Source organism: Acanthisitta chloris, unplaced genomic scaffold (assembly GCF_000695815.1).
Source record: "Acanthisitta chloris isolate BGI_N310 unplaced genomic scaffold, ASM69581v1 scaffold13398, whole genome shotgun sequence".
NCBI classification, from domain to species: Eukaryota; Metazoa; Chordata; class Aves; order Passeriformes; family Acanthisittidae; genus Acanthisitta; species Acanthisitta chloris.
In genome coordinates this window covers 33,482-54,927 of record NW_008686549.1, presented here as the reverse complement: position 1 = coordinate 54,927, position 21,446 = coordinate 33,482, and the positions used below count along the sequence as shown (strand labels likewise).

General features: G+C 40.1%; 1 protein-coding gene across 1 annotated transcript in view; it reads right to left on the bottom strand.

Moving 5' to 3' along the window:
* Positions 1-4,044: 4,044 nt before the first annotated feature.
* Positions 4,045-21,446, bottom strand: part of BCAT1 (branched chain amino-acid transaminase 1, cytosolic) — a 36,866-nt gene continuing 19,464 nt past the window's right edge. The window contains exons 4-11 of the mRNA XM_009080206.1: positions 19,403-19,513; positions 17,902-18,021; positions 16,606-16,769; positions 14,837-14,979; positions 10,962-11,047; positions 8,877-9,017; positions 7,655-7,729; positions 4,045-4,505 (exon numbers count right to left, since the gene is read on the bottom strand). Coding sequence (XP_009078454.1) covers positions 4,464-4,505; positions 7,655-7,729; positions 8,877-9,017; positions 10,962-11,047; positions 14,837-14,979; positions 16,606-16,769; positions 17,902-18,021; positions 19,403-19,513 — 882 coding nt within the window. The 3' untranslated portion in view covers positions 4,045-4,463. The remainder of the gene's footprint in view (positions 4,506-7,654; positions 7,730-8,876; positions 9,018-10,961; positions 11,048-14,836; positions 14,980-16,605; positions 16,770-17,901; positions 18,022-19,402; positions 19,514-21,446) is intronic.

Sequence of the window (21,446 nt, the reverse complement as noted above, 5' to 3'; positions counted from 1 at the left end):
CAGGGTCACAAAGTCAGTGACAGTTTGTCCGGGTATTACATGTACAGGTGGTAAAGTGCAGTTCTGATGCACAGCTGGAACATAAACAAAACCTTTCTTTCTTTTTTTTTTTTTTTAAACTGTCACTACTGCTAAAAACAAAAAGAATGTAACTTTGCTTAAACGGCCACATTTAGACATGGGACTAAGTGGCATCATGATAGGAGACTGGGGAAAAGGGGCTGCAAGTGCGGAAGGGAGAGAAAGACAGCAAGTAATGGTCTCCTTAGGGCTGCTCAGCCATCCTTTCCACCTGCCCACCTCTCAGGGTATGAGTCTGCTACTAGAACATTGGAACTTTCTCTCAGTACAGTGGATTTTATCCAGAGAGAGACAATGTGCCATAGCCTGGCAGGCTGTGCCACCACCTCTGCATTCTGTTCCACAGTGAGGCACTATCACCAGCCAGCTCACACTAAGAAATCTGTTGAGATGATGCAGATTGTTTTGGAGAGGCCATTGAATACAAGAGGGTTCCTGCTCTAATTGGGCAGCTGTGAGATCAGTCCCAGCTGTTTTGTCTGTCTACCTCCTTGGAAGTCTGTGTTTTAGACATTTCAAATAACTTGCATTCCATATATCACATTTTTTCAAATTACCATTCTTCATGCCTGAGGAAAAATAAGTATAAAATAAGTGCATGGGAGAGGCTCTATGAAATCTCTGTGTTGAATTAAGCAAACCTGAACAAGAGTTTGTGTACAAAGAGGAGTGGAAGGTAACTGCTCCTTGGCTTGAGATAGTTGAACAGGTGTAAACAATGGCTGGGCAGAGATCTCACTAACTTGCTTTTGTCTTATCAGACTTCCCATCTATATCCCAGAAAAATCATGTGTGCTTTGCACTGCTGTGGACTGAACAGATTATCTACCCCAAGCAGAAACCTTTATTAGCATTCTCACCAGGGTCTGTCGCTGCCAGTTCTCAGTGAATCTGCCCTCATTGCAGTTATGAATCTAGTTAGGCAATGCCAGTTGCTGAAGTCACAACTCTTTGCACCAGAACAGCTTGTATGAAATGCCAGTTTGATGAAAATTTGAAGGACTTCTTTCCTATGCACGGCTCATGCTCACCAAACTGAAAATTAAGAATATGCTCAAATACTGAAAATAATAATCAAAAGAATGAAGGGGAGAAGAAAGAACATATGAAAATTAGAATTCATTATTATCAGTTTAAAGTACCAGTATTTGTAAAACATAAGCATGTGAAAGGCTGAATCTCATTTGATCAACCCAATTAAACATTAAATAATTGCAGCCAATTATGCAAATATCACACAACAATATTAATTTGTTGATCTTTTTTGAACAGTCTCAAATTCTCCTAATGTTAGTCTATCTTATGTCTTAAATGATCAATTAGCAGAACCATAACTAAGTGATGAAGAATGGATAATTGCCTAGTTATGATGTACCATGCTCTTTCTATGTAAATCTGTTGCAATTAAACAAATAGGGCACATGGAGAAAAGATGTGCAGATGTTCTTTTACAATCTATTATTAGTTCAGGGAATACCACAGTTCCCTCCTAAATTTTACAAGTGAAAACCAAATACTCACTGTTATTTATACATACTATTTCTTTCCTTTGGTTGACAGGATAAAAAAAAAGCAGTGACAGAATTCAGAGTAGGATAGCATGAAACATCAGAAGAATTTCCTGTATTATACTGACCTGTCAGCTCCCTTATTTAGGTTTCAAAGATTAAAATCTAGAACCTATTCTCCTGGATTCCATTTGGAAATATGAACAACTTTGAACTGACACAGCCAGATTAAAGCAATTAACCAAAATGTTACAGACAACAGTTAACATACAAACATAACACGTTTTCATTCTTCCCTGCTGGGAAAAAAACCCCTGCACATTTCTGTGGGTTATTCCAGTTTCAATTCTCATCATTTAGAATCTCCATCAGCTCAAAACATGCAGTAAAATGAAAGGTGTCTCTCTGGTCAGTGCAGGAAACAGTACAAACCACAACAAATGAAACCACCTGGTTTCCTCACATTAGATTACTTGCAATCAATTTAAGAAGAGTTTTACACAACTTTCAGCTTTACACGGCAATAAATAATTCTAACTGGTCCTTATTCATTGTGCCTAGTGAATAGATTACTGCTGGTATACATACTGAGGCCTTCATGGGGATTTTTGATTTCTGTCACCTCCATCAACAGTCTGAGATGTTAAGATATTGTATAACCACTTTGCCATGGATCTGAAGTTAGATATTTTCACATTTCCTTTTGCTGCTAAATCTAAGATGAACATAAGGGATAGATCAGTCTGAGATGTTAAGATATTGTATAACCACTTTGCCATGGATCTGAAGTTAGATATTTTCACATTTCCTTTTGCTGCTAAATCTAAGATTAACATAAGAGATAGATTAAGTAGTTCAGTAACAGAAAGCCACATGTGGTTGCTCATTACATAATCTTTTGAGAGCTCCATGCCACACTCTAATTAAAGGCACTCTTTAGTCTCATTGGATAAAACTCTCTACCCCATGCTGCATCTTGGTGTATTCCCCATGTTAATTTTTCCACCCATCTCATTAAATAAAAAGACTACCAGCAGCTTATAGTAGATACTAAACAAAAACCATCACACAATACAGGTTCAAATGGTCAGAACAACAGACATACAATACTATTGCTACTGTAAGTGAAACAACATTTTGTGCTTGCAGTTGTATTCTAAAGAAAAAACTATCCAACAAATTTTAACAATGGTTACACTGTCAGAGAGAACCTTCAACTGTTCTTCATTAAAAGATCAGATTGGACTGCAGAGAAAGACAGAAGAAGTCATGATTTGAGAAAGTGATGGCTAAGGAGGGGTTGTCTTTTAAATCTGACCAAGAATGAACAGGAGTGCCATAAGGATACTCTTTAACAGTTGCATAAGGCATGGATGGTCTATTAAAAATTATATTTTGCCTTCTTAAACTATGTTATCAAATGCCAGTAACTACAAAGGACTTATAAAGCATTGGATAGATACTGTTAGGCCTTAAAAAATTAAAGTGCTAAATGTTCCCCTTAATACTGGTGCATCTCTACTGCAAACTAGGACAAGAAATATTTCACTTTTACTTCTTATAGGACTCCAGTAAAGTGTTAATAAAGTTCCACCAGTTTTACACTGAAGTAGCACTTTGGAACATTGATGCAGAATATGGTGATCCTTTTTGGCAAGAGATATCTTAAAGCTGTTCAACGAAGCTGTGTGCAAAAGAGGGAAGCTAATAAATATTACAGAATGATTGTTAGTGAACATTTGCAGAAGTTAATTCCCTGACTATGGGCAACATACTCTGTGTTGCTTCCAAAGTCCCAAGATCGCATGTGAGAGAGTAGCATTATATGAAGAATGAGGTGCTTAACCAGAATGAAACCAGGGTTTGAACGAAACCTCTTTCCTTCTTCTGCTAGACATTTTCTGTTGACAGCATTGCTTGTTCCTTGATAGGGAGGCCCTGGTGCAGTACACCTGTCAATGGGGCCTGGACACACATCATAGCAAGTGGTGAAGGGGACAAGAAAAACATGTTGCTGATCTAATTGATGTGACTGGATGATGAAAGAAATTCCTCAATCCAAAGTTTTGGTTGCTGTGAAGAGTGGTTCACTTTTCACAGCCACAGTTGTCTGAATCTTATTTCCTAGACATTTACCCGGAAGGCAACACTGTGTCCACAGCACCCAGCTCTGTGCTAGGTCTCAGCAAGGCCCAATCTAGCCCTTTCAATCATGTCTGGAGGGATGTATTCAACTATTAGAGAGGTATGCACTGCCCAAGCAACCACGGCATATCCCCATGGCAGGACAGGCAATAGGCCAACAGGGACCCTATTGCAGGCTAGGCTGGCTCAATTTTGGCCTAAAGGACAGAGTTATTTGACAGAGTATGCATGGAGGGATCTAGAGGGCTATGCAAACTCAGGAATCTCCCATACAAGCGAAGTACAAAAGGAAAGAGCATACGTCTAAATGTATTTGTTTCCCAAACACAGAGCAAAAGGCAGAATAATGTCAACAGAACCCTGTGGCCAGCTAACAGTCAACGTCGGTGTGTTATGTGACAACATGTTCTGCTGGTGATGGCAGGTAAACAAACCAAACTGAAGAGCAGTTGAAGAGCATTTTACAAGTTTTCACACTGTACATAAGGAGGCACTAAGAAAACCATTAGGAAAGTTCTATTGCTAACATTTAGCACCTCTACCAAGAAGACAGGCTTCTACCAACAGGATTACAGTAGAAATCAAAATGATTGTGTTCACATTTGCTGGATTGTGGAAACAATCATCCTGGGGAGCAAATTGATACTGGAACTATGCTATGCACTGGCAGCTACAGAAGTTGTCGTTATTTGTGTCTGTTCTGTCTGGAGGGTCTGAACTCTTCCACCTTCATGACACCAGCACTGCCCAATCACTGTCTTCTCTTCCATACTGAAACAAAGAGAAAATGGAATTTAAGAATAAAAGTTAAAAGGAACACTGCACAATTATGACAGCTTCTTAGATCTATTCTCAGAATGATTCATATCCACCACTCTGATACTAGTTTACATTATTTCTTATGCTTTTACTTCAGTCTTGGATTTGAGCACAGCCTAAAGGTCACTTGAGGCTTTTTCCATATTCCAATAAGCAGACTAAGAAGGGGCAATACTGATACTCACTAGAGATGATACAGAATAGTTCTGCTTCACTAGCTTGTTACTCCCTGAGGGCTGCTCACTAATTCACTCCTAAGTACACCCCTGCTCAAGCTCCAATAAACAAACACATTTCATTTTATTTCTTTTTATTTTCAGGGTGGCTTTTTATTACAACATTCTGATTGAATGTGAAATAAACCCATCACAAATACCACAGAGTACAATTAGAGAGAGTTGTAATCCAAAATAAAACATTTTTCCGTACACAAACCAGCAGGATCAGCAGTCAGAAATGAAGGCAGCCTATGGCATGGAGCTGTAGCCCTTCCAGGGGAGGATAAAGTCCCAAGGTAGCACTTTTGGTTGCTAAAGTGGCTCCATGTTCTAATGCTGTCACCAATCCTGTAAACAATGCTCCAGAGACACCCCCAAAACTCACACAGGGCTCAAGTAGGCAAATAATGACAAGGTGGACACAGTAGCAGCAGATATAAGTCAGGAGTCCTTTCCAGCATAGTGCTGTGTTCAGGGAGCTTGAAAACATTTTCAACCAAGAAATAAAGACTGATTTTAGAGGCTTTATGTAGGCTGAAAAGATTAGTCAATGATAATTTCTCCAGAGAGCATATAAGGAAGTTCCTCCAATCCTGGTTCTGCATCAGCAGGAGAGGAGATAAGGGGACACCAAAACAGGGGAAAGTTAACAGCTCCAAATCAGGGTGAGCCAGAAAAAACACACTTCTAGATCCACAAAGGAATGGTGTTCACTGTGCTTGTGTTTTACTCTTTACTCCAGCAGGTAAAGCCTCTAAATGACCTTCACAAACTCACATCTATTTTTTCTTTTCATTACTAATTCTGCTGCTCCTGTTCTACAGTCTGCAATGAGATTGACCAGTGGTCAGGTGCTACACAGGACCTTGCATGAAATTACTTCTTCAAAGGATTTTCAGCTTACATTCCTAGATATCAATGTGGCTGCCTTGGGATTTCTAACCAAGGAAAAGCAGATATATCATCAGTTTAACCACAAAGCACTAGATCATCCTCATGTGAGGCAATTCTGTCGAGGATGGAGGCAAAAGGAGGGAAAAAAAAGATGTCTTTGACTTTGATATCATTGTTTCTCAGAGAAAAGGTGGCAATCCCACCTCCTCCAACCAGAAAGCAGGCAAAGGCCAGGGGATTATTTGCAAATGTTGCTATCTTTAGGTAGTATCATCCAATGCTCAGATGCTGCCCAGGAATTGCAAGGACTGCTTTGAGTTGCCACTGGACTACAGTTTGCACCTGCTGTGAGAACTAAAAAGGGAATGAATACGTGGTACCACAATCAAGATGTTTTCATTCCAGAAACAGATTTAGATTCCTTTACTAATTTTGTCAAGGACTTTGTGGCCTCAGACTAATCAATCCCATGCCTTTTCTACTGCCCACCACCACCAGGTCCTGCTTTGTAAAAATCAACACGTTCATTCTCATTCCCTGTTTGTTTTCCAGCGGCCAATCCATTAGATTGTGCAACTTTGAGAGACAGAGGGTTTGACTAAATGTCTGTTCATTACTGTCCTGGCTGCAGTGTTTAAATGTGGTTTATATCATGTAGCATAAACAATGTCTCACTTTCTCTCCTTCCCTTCCAGGCTGCATCTTGATCTGTGTTCTAAAGGGTTTCCTCAAAGCATGGATACAAACCCACAAAAACATCTGAGTAGTACTTCAGTGAGTATATTCCCAAAGAAAAGAATCTCATCCCTAAATTATCTAGCTCAAGCAGCTATAGAAGGTAGTAACTAATTCATTTGTGTTCACACCATTACTTTATATAATGTACATTATTTAATCTAAAGTCTTTATCAGCCTTTAGCAATCATATCTGCTCAGTGATAGGAAGGGAAATATATATCCCAGTGCTACTACTGTCTCTCTCAATTGGCATGAGAAATGGAATCAGTTCTGCCCATGAGTTTCTGATTTGTCACTCCAGCTCTAGTTCCACTGAACAGCTGTTCAAATCCCAAGAAATCCTGTTGAACACAGCAGACTTGTGAAAGAACAATAAGCAGCATTAAAACAGACTTGGAAACACAATAATGAAGAGAATATGAAAATGTTTAAAGAACATGGATTGCACACAAGGGAACTGAGATAGTGATACTGGATACGGAGCCCTGCACCTCTTGCTCACAGGTTCACATGCAAGACAATGGTGCTGCTCAGAATTTAACCATTTTACAAGTGCCCCTTGTTCAACCAATAATGGAGACACTGCCCTAGTTCAGGCAGCAGCACAGAGACCAAAGCTGTGTTCAGTGTAATTTCCATTGCACTTTATTCTTCAGAATATGAAAATTCTTTGGAATAACAGCTTCACACTGTCCAAATGATATGTCAATAATCCAATGGTACTGCAAAGAGATCTTTGGTAAAAAATATAAAAGATCTTGTGGAAAAATCCTGAAAACTCCCCCAGCCTTTAAGAATACTATATATTCCATTTTGTGTGTTGCACCATTGTTTTCTGTATGACATTATGGGATCAGTTTGGATATAAAGCTTATCTCTCCAAAGATAGCAAGGTGCAGACACACAATCAGCAACCACTGATTGACTCTTTCAGGGGAAGCAGCCATCATTCTCTTTAAAATCATGTTTCTAACGATGAAGTGTTCTATCCTGAATTTCTTAAAGAAGAAAGTGAACTCAGAAGTAAACATATACAAAATATTCCAGCACTTTCCAGGATAAATAGAGAACAACTATATTACATTTCATCCCTATTAAACTTTCTCAAGGCAAAAAAAAAAGAAAATTGATAAACAGTCAAACCAAACAAAAGAGCTGCCTCTAGCACCACTACTAAAATATTAATTTCCAATGTTACCAAATGTTCACCATTTGTTACATCACCTGGTTAAAAAAGAGGAAATGCCTTACCTGGATATCACTCAGTTTGTTCAGGAAACGAGTTGTTAACTGAGGCCCATTCTCCATAGTTGGAATGTGCAAATGCTGACATGGAATAAAGGAAAGGAAAGAGGGAGGAGAGAGATTAACATGTAATTATCGCCTTATATACATATGAATACCTTATGGTTTGCAATAATTTTAATAAAGATTTACCATACTTTCTAGCCCTCCTTATGAGTAGACAAGTGTTGTTGCAATGGTTTTCTTACAGGTGGGAATGTTAAGCCAGTGAAAAGTTAGATTAGTTGAATTGTTATTCTGGTGTTAAATAAAATCTAAGCCTTCTAAAAGATCTGTGCAAAATGGAGGGTACATTGTACAGGCAAGAGCAGAAACTCTGAAATGAAATGCTGCATATAAAGTATATCGTGTACAAATACAACACACACATTTACGGTACTTATCACTCAGCACCTTGATGTGCCTTTCATTATCTTAGCATCAGATAATATCAAAACATCTATTCTATTTAATGAATTCAAGAAGTATCACCTAACAGACATTTATTGTACTTATCATGCTTAGTGGACAGAGCACATCCTGATATGCAGTTGCAACATCTCAGTCTCCTGAACTAACTTTGTGCTGGCTAAATAGCATCAAGTCAGTTTAACAGCCTGAATGCCTGTGGAATTCCACCTGTGCAGGAGCAATCTCCCATATGGTGTAGAGTAGGTGGAAGAAGCTGTGCACCCTCCTGAAACAGCTCTTCCATCAGAGCTGGGATCCCTGCAATGAGGGCTGAAGAAGAGATGCACTCCCAAAAGGAAGGAATTTAGTGGCTTAGAGATTTGGTTCACTGTGAAAGTCTTGCCCGTCCTCACCTTTCCCAGGTGCCTTAGCTTTGGGAAAAAAACCCAATAATTTCTCTAGCAGAATGTATTTTTCTATATTTGCAAACAGTCTGGGAGCTGGGAACTATTTTTTATTTTTTTTTAATTTTCCCAAAAGTTGAGATTTTATGTTTTTAGATATTAAAAAAAACCCCAGAAGACAGGGGGGAAAGTTCCCTTCTGACAACATAGCAGTAATTCACTTGGGAAACAACATACTGACACAGTCCATCTTTCCAGGCAGCACTTCTTTTCCATCTCCCTTGTTTTTTGTTTCAGCTGCAATTAATTATGATAAAATTCTGAACAAAGACGGAAAGGTGAGAAAAACAGAAAAAGAGAGAGCATTTCCTTACCTTGCCCTGATATAAAATTTTAGAGATAGGACACACAATGCAAGCTGTTCCAGCACCAAACATCTCCTTTACTCTGTTCTCTTCCAAGGCAGCTGTCAGGTCACTCATAGTGATGTATCGCTCAGACACTTTGAATTCTCCCTACATGAGAAGGATCAACCATAACATTTGTAAAATCTTTAAAAATGTTTGTGTTCTTGTCCTCTGCATTGTAACATCTCTAATAGAACTATTAGCCTAGTGGCAATCAGTGAAGTTTTGGCTGTGAGCTTTTCAAATGTCCCAGTATCACACGAGACAGACCCTAATCAAAGGAACAACCTTCAATAAAGCCAACAGTTTGCCAGAAAGAATCCTGATGACTAAGTGATTCCCACTTGGAGAGGCTGAGGGAGCTGGGGTTGTTTAGCCTAGAGAAGAAGCAGCTCAGGGATGACCTTATCACCCTCTACAATTCCCTGACAGGAGGTTGGAGTCAGGTGGGGGTTGGTCTCTTCTCCCAGGCAACCAGCACTAGGACAAGAGGGCACAGACTCAAGCTCTGCCAGGGGAGGTTTAGGTTGGATATTAGGAATATATTTTTTATGGAATGAGTAATCAGGCATTGGAATGGGCTGCCTAGGGAGGTGGTGGATCCACCATCCCTGGAGGTTTTCAAGATGAGATTGGATATGGCACTTAGTGCCATGGTCTAGTAACCACAGTAGGGTTTGAAGTGAAGATCTTGGAGGTCTTTTCCAACCTGGTTGATTCTGTGATTCTATGATTCCCTCTGATTTGGTCCTGAATACCAAATTATTTAAGAGAACTGGGGTGAGACTCTGGCATCTCTGAAATAAGCCCTATCAGCTGGAAATCTGTCTGTCTCCTAAAGGAGATGGGACTGAGAATTGTGCATACACAGCTGCATTTGGGCAGTACCAACACAAATAAAGATGTCTAAGAGTTCATTGCAGCTTGTCAAGAGCAAATATGCACCACAAAGTACATGTCACTGCAAGTCAGATTTAAGTGATGTAACTGTGAACTGTATTTCAGGAAGTCTTTCAACTACAGGTGGTTGGAAGCTGAGTTAATACCAGAGGGAACCTATCACACATGCCTATGTTATCCTTGTTATTCCATTCTAAACCAGAAGACAGGACACTGGGCTTGATGAGCTTTTGGCTGTGCAGTATTCTTACCCAAGCAGCAATAAAACTTTTGAATACAGTACAGGCAGAGTGAACAGTTTGCTGCATTTCCAGATATGAGGTAGTCCCAAGTGTCCAAATAAGTTCTTGGATGGCTACAGTACAGAACAGGAGCTGGAAGCAGACAGATGACTTCAAGACTGTGACTGGATAAGCTGCATGTTTGTTAGCAGAAACCGGGGTGGAAGCATGAGAACTAAATAGAGAAACAGTGTGCTGGTGACTGAAGTATAGCTATGGTCATGCATGGTAATTCTTTGTTTCCTTGCTGTAACTTGCTGGTACCAGTGGATTTAACGAGAATTTTCATGTTAAATACTACACAGGGCTGAGTTAACAAGCTTGGCATTGTTCTGTGTGACAGGTGTGGGTATTCTGATGAGTTTACTGGGAAACTCTGAATAGGCAGGTCTTTAGTTCCCATTTAGGTTAAGTGCACCCTCAGCCAGTTTGCCAGCACCACCCATCTGTGTGGCGCAGTTGACATGCTGAAGGGAAGGAAAGGGATGCCATCCCTAGGGACATTGAAAGCAGAGTTTCAGAAGGGTTGGACATGGCTCTGAGCAATCTGATCTAGTGGAACACATCCCTACTCATTGCAGGGAGGTTGGGCTAGAACACCTGTAAAGGTCCTTTCCAAGGCCAGGTTGGATGGGGCTTTGAGCAACCCAGTCTAGTGGAAGGTGTCCCTGCCCACGGCAGAAGGTTGGAACTAGATTATCTTTAAGGTCCCTTCCAACCCAAACCATTCTGTTATTCTATGAACCCAGAGTATTCTCTGATTTTCTGATTTAACCAGATCAGCTGAACTTCGAGATATTGAGCACCATTACTTCCACTGATGTTGTAACAAGATAGTTGAAAGCATTAATGCCAAGGCCAAATCACTCACCCAGTTGCGTGCCAGATCCAAAATGCTTTGTCTGGTCACTCCTGGAAGGATGATGCCATCTAAAGGTGGGGTTGCCAGTTCATCTTCTGCCAAACACAAAAGAAATAGAGACACTGGTTAAAAAACAACCAAAGGAACAAAAAAATATTTACTGATATTACACCAAACATGAAAATTAAAAAGAAGTTGAATGACACCAGACACGTTCCCTACCCAGTAAGATGCAACATTTATTAGAGTTCTATATGAACACAAATTACAGAAACTCAATTCAGGTAAGATGTTGTTGAATATTTGGAACCTTATGAGTATAAAGTATACTTCAGTGAGTGGGGAAAAACATATTCAATACACTAATATATAGATGGCTAATGTCTAGTAGTAGGTTTTATTCCTCGGTGCATTATGGGTTCACTGTATAACTACTGGAAACCATCAAATGGTTCAGTCTACAAATTCAGCATAGAAAGGCTGAGGGAAAGTTTTGTCTAATAATCCCGGGGCAGATAATGACTTTCCCTGGAATGGTTTACTTACTTGAGGAATGTGGGATTTAGCATACCTACTTCATAGCAGTAATATGAAACATTTACCAGAAATTTTGAAGTCCATTTACTGAAGCAACAAAGCAGTGGAAACCTTGCCAACCCTCCTTAAACAGAGTTAATCTTTCTCATTTTAAACAATCAGATAACATACTTGGTAGTCTCGATTATCAGGGGATACTGATCATTTGCTCTTTTCAGACAGAGACTTTTAAGACAGTCTCAAATTTGCACTGAAAAGTCAAGACATGCACAGTCTTTCAGTAATATTCTTCATATCTTTTCCTAAATAATTTTCTTTTCCCAATAAGGTTACATTTTCTTTCCTGATCTTATAATAATACTATCTTGCTCATTAAATCTACAAACCATTGAGGGTTTTGCTTAATTTTTACCTAGGTCACATAAAAGAACAAGATATGTATCTTCACATTTTTATTATGTCCCTTTCTCCCTCGCCATGAAAGATCCCTGAATCCAGGCCTATTTGAACCACTCTCGAAGGAGAAGCTGTCTATAAAATATTTCTAGAGGTCCTGTGAAAACTTGCAGCTGGATAGAAGAGAGAAACATGGTATGTGTCCTTGGACTGTGAGAGCAGGTTGAGCTCAGCTGCTTAATACTCTGTTTTCAGCACTCAACTATATAATTCCATGCACAAACTGCTGCCAGCCAGTGCATCACAGCTCCAGACTGTATCACGGGCTCTCCCCACTCTGCAAGAAGGGGCATTGGGATCTGGGGTGGGATAAGGGAAATGGAGGATAAATAAAAGGAATTCTTCATTGAATCTGCTCCTCGCTGTCCACTCTCTCAGAAAATACATCTTACTTTTTAATGTAGCCACCCCTGGATTTATTCATTTGGACTAGTAGCTTTTCCTGTCTATGCTTCTATGTTCCTTTTAGGAGGATCCATACACACATAAGTAATAGATGCAAACTGCCATGCCAAAAAGGTATTAAAAATCTGCCCTAGAAGAGGCTACATGTTCTGCTCTGGTTTGACTAACCCATAGTGCCATTCCCTAACCTTTCCCAGAATTCTAACTACATCAGTGATCTCTTCTTTCTCATACAGTCAGGAATAACAGCTTTCCTTTTTTTGAGTCTGTCTAGCATCACTCCTAATTGTGATTCATATCTGGTCCTGACTCTGGCACATCTATCAAAAGAAGAAGACTCTAAAACTTTCCATGAGCCACAGGGCTCACCTGATTCTGAACACTGAGAACCTGATGTCCTCGACTATATGACCCAGTCACTTGCAAGTGCACTCCTTTCTTTAACAGAAGACTGCAAATAATGTGGACTTTGATACCAAAGACTGTGACTACTCTTCTCTACTTGGTAATGTTGCCACAGATCTTGGCCAGGTCCTGTTTAAGCTCAGCAACACATATTAATTGATTTGAGCTAGTTTGAAAAGGTGCCAGGCACAACCAGCCACACTGAGCAGACAGGACATGGAAGTCTCAAAAATGTTTCAAACAGCCTGCTCTGTGGAATTTTGTCAAATATACATATGATGCCTACCAGCCTGGGGCCACCCAGGGAACATCTGCTCCCCTGGTATCCGGCAGGGATGATAATGCTATACAACATGGCATGCCAAAAGCTCATCCTCTCTGTGAGCTGATGCCAAACCAGGCTCCATATGACATCAGTTTGTCCATCTCCCAAAAAACAGACTGTGAGCTCACAGGCTCCATTTGCCTTCTGAATTATTTTGATGGGATACAAGCCTTAAGATGTAGAGATGCAAAAAGTGAGGGGAAAGACATTTGAAGGAAGATGTCAGAATTCCTCTTCAGTTGATGCCTGTAATTGTTATAGCAGTAGCACTATCTTTACTGGGATGGGTCTCTGGTTATAAACCAAGGAGAGTTCAGACTACTCTGTGGTGACCTCAGAACACACAAAGAAAGGCATTTTCCTTTCGATGATGAACAGCAATTTCTGCCTCACTTTCATCCCTCTCTCAGTTGCAGCATTTACATAACAAAACCAGACCACAGCCTGAGTAAGTGCCCTTTGCTAAGTGACAGAACATCATGGCAAGCATTTCTTAAATCTCAGCACAAAGCCATAGGTAGGTATGTGATGACACACATTGGCAGCAGGAGCGATTCTCGGCCAAAGATCCCATAAATTAAGCATGACTCAACCCACCAGGAGATAGCAAAGTGCTCCAGTGAGGCTAGTGTCCTGTGGAATGGCAGGATGGCCAGCACACAGCCTGCTTGGGTGGCATGAATTACAAGTTGTTTGCTACGGCCACCTCACAATAGTACTATTCACTAGTGCACTGGTAACACAGTGATTGGCAGATCTTTGGAACAGTGTGGTGCTGCAGCTGGATAATTCCAGCATATTCCTGGTTTAAGTACAATGAGAACATTGAATTCTAATTATGTCCCTGCTTCAGTGTCCTTTCCCTGGGCAGAACAAGCCAAAATCTATTTTCATGTCTCTCCGGTGAAGAGGCACAAGGCATAAATTTGGCCATCTAGCTGTACTGACGAATCTACTGCTGCTGTAACAAGAAAATTTCCAGTATTTATCATTTCATTCACAAAAACTTCACAGACTCATTCAACACTGAGGGAGTATCATCCCTCTTCTCACAAAAGTGGTAAAGATCTTGTAGAACAAGCAATGAAACTGAAGTTTCCTAATCAACCTTGCTCAGAGACAACTGTAGGTACAAAGAGGTAAAAATAGCTGCAAGAATGAAGTCCTGAAAGCATCATTTGAGCATTACTGATATGTAAGACTGACTGACGTGTATCTCTTTCTCTGTCACCACTGGACAGGACTTCAAATTCTTCAAATAAAGAGCTGATTTCTCCATCAACTGGATGCTGAAATACTTTTGGCTATGCTTCAGGAGCATTTGACTTACCAGAAAGTGATAATGGAAGGCACTCATGCCCGAAGTCACAGAGACTGAAGAGTTGCACAGCCATAAATTGTCTTTTAATACATCTGTGCTGCTTCTGAGCCAACACCTGCATCCAGACCCAGCATGCTGCTAGAGCTGACACCAAACCTGCATGGTGACCTTGTGTATGGCTCTACCCTTCTGAGCATGTGGACTGGCCCAGCAGCTTAGTATGTCATCAGTAGGCAGCACTCACAGCTGCTCCAGAACCAACTCTTTCAGTGTTAAAACCATCAGTCACCTATCAGTTTACAGAAGAGAACAGGCATTTCCTTTGTAAAATCACCTTCATTTAAAAGTTTATGATCTGCTCTCTGATAATCATTTTGTGGATTATGATTCCATTTGTCTACTCTGTTAAAATTTCCATGCTTTATGTTACCATACCTCCATCTTCATTTATCCAGTAGAGAAACAGATTCATTGTTCCAACTTCAGTTATTTGGTGATCTTCTCCATAGAGCCACAAAACCTGCTGGCAGCCAAACTCCAGGGCTTCTTGCTGGGCATAAATAGCAGAACCATAATTCCTTCAGAAACAAAAAGAACCAACAAAGACTTATGAGTATCTGGTTGGGTATCTTCTCATTTTTAAGCAAGATTTCATGCACGTCTACCTTATGAGTGTGTGCACTGCACAGGCACTGTTTTTTCCTGGAAAATTTTAATTGGAAGTACTCTACTAGTATTTTACTAAATCATTTGTATCTACAATCCAAAAACTTTCAAGGGCTTAAAAGCATTAACAGCTCAAACACATCCATCCAAATTATCTTAAAAACACCTCTTGTTCCATTTTCTGCACATTGCAATTAAACACCTTATGAAAGCATTTGTCTTTATTTAGCAGTTAGCATCCTCAAGAGAGCAACAATCCCCATCCAGCTCATGGTTTTAAAAAAAGCAAAACAAAACAATATACCTCATCCATATATATCAGATGAACAGATGGGTAATATATGTCAAATGAACCTCTTGGAGCACAAATACTACAAAGAGAAGAGTTATCTCCTAGTATCTTCAGGAGCTGCAAAATGGGCCTTGATGAATTCCATATCTTTGAGAAGCAAATGTTTTCCTAAAATGCTGCCTACAGAGTGAAGCTGACTGAATAATACCTGTTTATTCTGTAGCTACTTTGAGGGGAAAAAAAACCCTTTTTTGTTTTTGATGCTCAACAACCATCACACAGTCAGCAGCTCCAAAATGCTGATCATACTGGAGTCAAGTTCTCACCTCTGGGCACGAATCAAGTCAGAGCTGACTCCAGACTACTCCTTATTTTTCACAGTTTATGTATGAACGATGCACAGAATAGAATTAATATAACTCTAAAAATAAGCAAAAACTTATAAACAAAGAGTAAAAGTCTCAAAACACCAGACTGTATGAAAGAAAACTGTTTCCTTGCCCTCTGATTGTTCTACTAGCTCTCTTGAGCAGCACTTGACAGCTACTAACTTCCTGCCTAGAAAAGAAACTCCCAGGTAGGGAAAATCAGCTGTTTAAACCAAAGACAAAGAATGTATAATCGAGTCACTTATTTAGCCACTTCCAAGTTGTTTGCTCCATCAAGTCCTAAGCAACTTTACTCTGCAGGTCAAGTACTTGAGCAGTGACAATTACATTTTTACTTAACTAGTGCTTTGGCCTACTTCAGCAGAAAACTGCCAGACTTTGGCCAAGTCAATGCAGATAACTCTCTCTTGGTTTCCCTTAAACCCCCAAATTCCCCCTGCTAACTGTGCAGATGGCTTGTTGGGACAGCCTGCCAAAGAAGGAGGTCAGCAGCCAGTGCTGCACCCTGCCCAGTTGGCAGCAGGCTGCTACACTGAATGCTGCACCACTGAGGTGATATCTTCAATGTCAACTGCTGCAAGGGGAAGAGCCACAGTAGTACATGGACACCTTCCAGGTCCAGTTCATCAGCTTGAGACACTGCAAAAAATTCAACTTGGCTGTAATATTAAAACAAAAATATGCAACTGACTTGTATAAATAATATTTGCAAAGTACAATTTTGAAATCTTTGTAATCTATAGCATATTGTTTAACTACTGCATTTAATGTCTCTATTTCTGCTGGATTAGGTATTTCACTAAAAAACAAATCTCCTTTGTGAGCTAAGTCAAAAATGCAGAATAATGTTTTCTTACCCTCCCACTTTGCAGTCCCCTGTTCCTCCTTTCCAGGCTCTTACATATTTTGGATCTGCCCATAAGGATATGGGATTAAAGCTTCCACTTGCAAAGTAAGGGCCCACAGGGCTCAGGATGACATACAGTAGAGCTTTCGTTGGCTTCTTCACTCCAAGGGAAGGCTGAAAATAAGGAATGCAAACAATTCAAAAGTTACTGGTGTACTTCAAACATCAGGTGATGCAGGATCAGCTCTTGAAACACTGCTTTCAGTGGAACTGCAGCATGAAAGAGCTTTTGCCAGGACAATGCAAAATGCTGCAATGAAGAGAATATATTTATGTAACTTCCCTTCAATCCAAGCAATATAACAACCCTAAATTTATAGACTGTCATCAGTCACTTACAGCCATTCCATTTACCTATATATTATTCTAATCTTCTCAAATAGTTTCAAGCTCTTGAGAATTCAGAAATTAGCGTAAGAAGGTACTATGTAATTATATGAATTAATTGTAGCAGAAGTTTGCAGAGCCTTCTAGGGGAAGGAGTGCAGAGACCACTCCTAGCAAGAACAACAGTGGAGAAACCACTGTGAGTTGCATCAGTGATGCAGTTACAAGTTTCTCTCTTGCTACTGCTAAAACCCCTCAACCTCAAAGTTTTAATTAAAATTAACTCTCTGTTTCTAATTCCCTTTAGAAATACTATAGCCTTGACTCACACCCACACCAAACTCAGAGTACACACTAATACCTAATTGCTAAGGAGTCCCTTATAATGTCAGGTTTAGCTGGATCCAAGAATAAATTGACACAGGAACTTGTTCTTAGTTCTGTTAAAAATGTCTCTGAAAAGAGCCATCTTCATTTAGTGGGTAGTACCTTCCAAAATTTCCTCACTAAGGTCAGAATGGAGGTACGAGCTGAAATCACAAAATATGCATAGCAAATTTCTGTTCTCTTATTTTTTTTCTCCAGATTATTAGTATTTTAAAGGTGTTTGTTACCATGTCACAAATAACTGTCCTTTCAGTGCAAAACCAGAGTTCTTGCAAATTGTTTCCACTCGGAGTAGTTAATCCAGGTTTACTCCCTGTGCTCTGAGCCGATGTGCCCACTAAGTGGCAGTGTGGTCAACAGTAAATTCGTGCAGTGGCGCTACAGGTGACAAAAGAGAACACAGAAACCCAATCTGCCCCCGAACTGTAATCCTGTTATCTCCTGACTGCTGCACATTGCCCTTTTTGCATGGAAGCTTTTGCCTCGTACCTAAACACACCAGAGTTAAGCGGGGAATGAAAACGTTTCATACCTCAGTTCCAATTAAGGTAGGACGGATATACAGACTGGCAGCGGTCGAGTATGGGACCCACTCCTGCTCTACTTCCACAAGCTTCCGGATGCACTCTAACAGCTCATTCTGGTCAAATGTCTGGGAAGGAAAAGCAAATGGAGAAACACAGCTGGAGCACTCTGTGGACTTTACAGATCCATATGACAAAGGGAAAACTTAAGTATCACAGTAGGTTGCTTGGGGACGTCCTAGAAACCTTCTACCTGAAGGGGCCTACGAGCAGGCTCTACTTCCACAAGCTTCCGGATGCACTCTAACAGCTCATTCTGGTCAAATGTCTGGGAAGGAAAAGCAAATGGAGAAACACAGCTGGAGCACTCTGTGGACTTTACAGATCCATATGACAAAGGGAAAACTTAAGTATCACAGTAGGTTGCTTGGGGACGTCCTAGAAACCTTCTACCTGAAGGGGCCTACGAGCAGGCTGGAGAAGGACTCTGTTAGGAACTGATAGGACAAGACAAGGAGTAATGGGGATAAATGGAAAGAGGGGAAATTTAGATTAGATAATAGGAAGAGGGTTTTTAATGTGAGGGTGGTAAGAGACTGGCACAGGTTGCCCAGAGAGTCTGTGGCTGCCCCAACCCTGGCGGTGTTCAAAACCAGGTTGGCTAAAGCCTTGAGCAACCTGCTCTGGTGGGAGGTGTCCCTGTCCAGGTGATCTCTAAGGTCCATTCCAACCCCTTAACATACTATGACACTAACTAATGTAACAGTGATAGTCTGTAGAGACTCATAAGACTACATATATCACCTTCCTTGAGTTCATTCCTTACAGAATGTAAGGAATGGGCTTGACCATTGTGTCTTTTTGTGCAGTATCCAGAATGCCCTCCTCTTCTCCAAAATATCCTCCTGAGATAGTAAAAATAAGCCATTGACCCTTCTTGCTTCCAAAGCACGTGGAGAAAACTCCCTGTACAGCCAACACCCTCACTATGGCATGCTGCAAACTACAGCACCATTACTTCTGCAGAAGAGTGCCTTGGGTTACAACTCCAAGGGGCCAACAAGTCTCCCGGTTTTACAATAACTCCCAAGTTCTTACAGCAATAAAGCTAATAAGCTGGGGCAAAATTCACTGGCCAAGACATCAGTGTTAAAGCCGTGTTAAGTTGCTGGCATAACCAAAAATGAAAACACTCAGAGACTGGACAACTTAACTGAAGTGGAAAGAAAAGGAAGAACAATAGCACCAGAATAAATGAATCAGCTGTTTGCATGCAAATACCTGCAAAACAACACCTATTCCTCAGAAACAGGATGTGTACATCTGAGACAAAAGGGAGACAATAAAGAAAGCAAAATGCTGTGTGATTTAAAAATACAGTTCCCTTCAGTGAATGAGATCTGTCAACAAGGCCTAGCTGAACCATCAAAGAGCGTTTGATAAATGCTACACTACTGAAAATGAAAGTATGCTCTGACTTGAGGAGCATAAGACGCCTTGGCTACGTACTGGCAGAGTTGTTCTCTTTGCTGACCGTGCCATCCTGTCCATGTTGAGGGTTGGCCGGAACAGGCGAATTTTGCCATCCACTCCTCGGTAAGCCTTCATTCCTTCAAACAGCTACCCAGCCAAAACAGGAGGGAAAAGAAACCAAACAGTAATTGAGACACGTTATCTCATGATGATCTATGCAAAAGCAGAACACACCCTTTGGAAATCAAAGAGCTTCTCTTTCCCACTCACAGTACTCAAAGCATAAATGCTAACTAGTGAATCCTGGCAATACACTGAGGTGAGGTAGGATTACAGAGTTTTCATTAGGAAGACAACCTGTCTATACTTCAGATATGTCTTTCTGTGTTGGGGAACTTAGTGATAGCCTTTATTTTATCATTTCATAATTTGGTTACAGCAATTAAAATTTGTAGCATGTGTTTGACGTAACTATCTCCTCACATCCTGACTGATAACTAAGACTAAGCCAAAACAGTATTCCCCTTTACATAAAAGTTCTATAGATTTTAATTATATATATGTTTACATTTTTTAGGGCTCTGTCAAAACACATTTTGGTAGAAAGCATGGAATAAGGTAATTAAGAGAATTCTGTTAAAGTTCTTGCTGTAGTTGTAGCAAGATCTTGGTCACTTATTTCCCCCACATATCCCTGTGCTGTGGAAGGGGGTTCAGCCTGCATGAGACACAGAGGAATCAGCCTTACACTAGAGGAAGAATGCATGAAAGTGTTTTCTCTATATACTTTACAGAAAACTTCAATTAGACATAATTATCCCATCAAATTGCAGAATCCAGATGACGGATGTTGACAAACAGTCTGCCAAAAACCCCTACAACCATCAGTGCCCTCCCAGCAGAATGCCCTACAGCATCTCCTAACCACAGCAAAAAACATATGCCCGCAAAATATCCAGTTATTTTTAGTTACAGATTGATAATTTCTAGTTATACTTACAGACAGAAAACACACATATTACATAAGCTCAAACTAATATATACAAATGTACAAGTTTTATTTAAGTATTAAAGGCTCACTTAAGCTTATAGACAAAAGTTCAGATTCTTAGAATTTATTTTCTAAAGTATTGCTTTGTACATTAGATTTCAGTATAAGGTCTATGAATTTAACTGCATCACTGCTGTGAGTCTCCTCAGGCTTCTCCTCCTATGACTGTTCCACAAAAAGTAGCTGGAAATACATCCTGTGTGGTTGGAGGTCTACATATGCAGCTTTTTTTATTTGGAAAAAAGAACCCTGTACTTGTGTACAAGTAATTTTAATTAGAATCCACCAGGTTTCATTGCTATTAAATTCTATAATATTTTTCAATAAGGATGAGTGAAATGCAAAGTTTAGAAAGTTTTTGTGCAGTCCCCTGGCAGAGCTAGGTCCTTCCACATGACAAATTTTAATTGGCTTGTAACTGGGTTGCAGGAATCCCCACAATTTTCCTCAGGTTGCAATGCCAACTATGTAGCAGAAGCAGAATCAGAACCCAGAATTTTTGCCTTCAAAATTTACCTTATTCCTATGGCAATGCCAATATTATTAAAAGCGTGCACATAGTTTTGAAACAGAAAGTGTTCCTAGGAGAGACACTGTAGCTACAACAACAAAAATTTATCTTTAAATAAAAGATGGCACAGCTGGTGATATAGTTGATACCTCGATATGATTTTTATTGGGCCAGTTACTAACTAATATCACATTTTTGTAGTGCTACTTTCTTACCACAGAACACTTTTCCCCCCACCCTTCTACCAAACACATCCACAGAACTTTTAATGAGAGGGAAGAGGAAGGAATGTTACTACTAAGACTTGATCAATGGTTTGAGAGAAGTAAGAATCACATCATTACTGAAACACAAAGCCTTCTCAAGCTGTTTAATCTTTTTCTCCAAAAGAAACACTTTTAACCTTCCAGAGCTCAGTGAAACCTATTACTCATTAAAAAGGGAGACAGTAATGTGTTCCAGAAATGCTCAGCTTTAATGAATGCAACTGCTGTGGTTGCTTGATGGTTGGTTGCTAC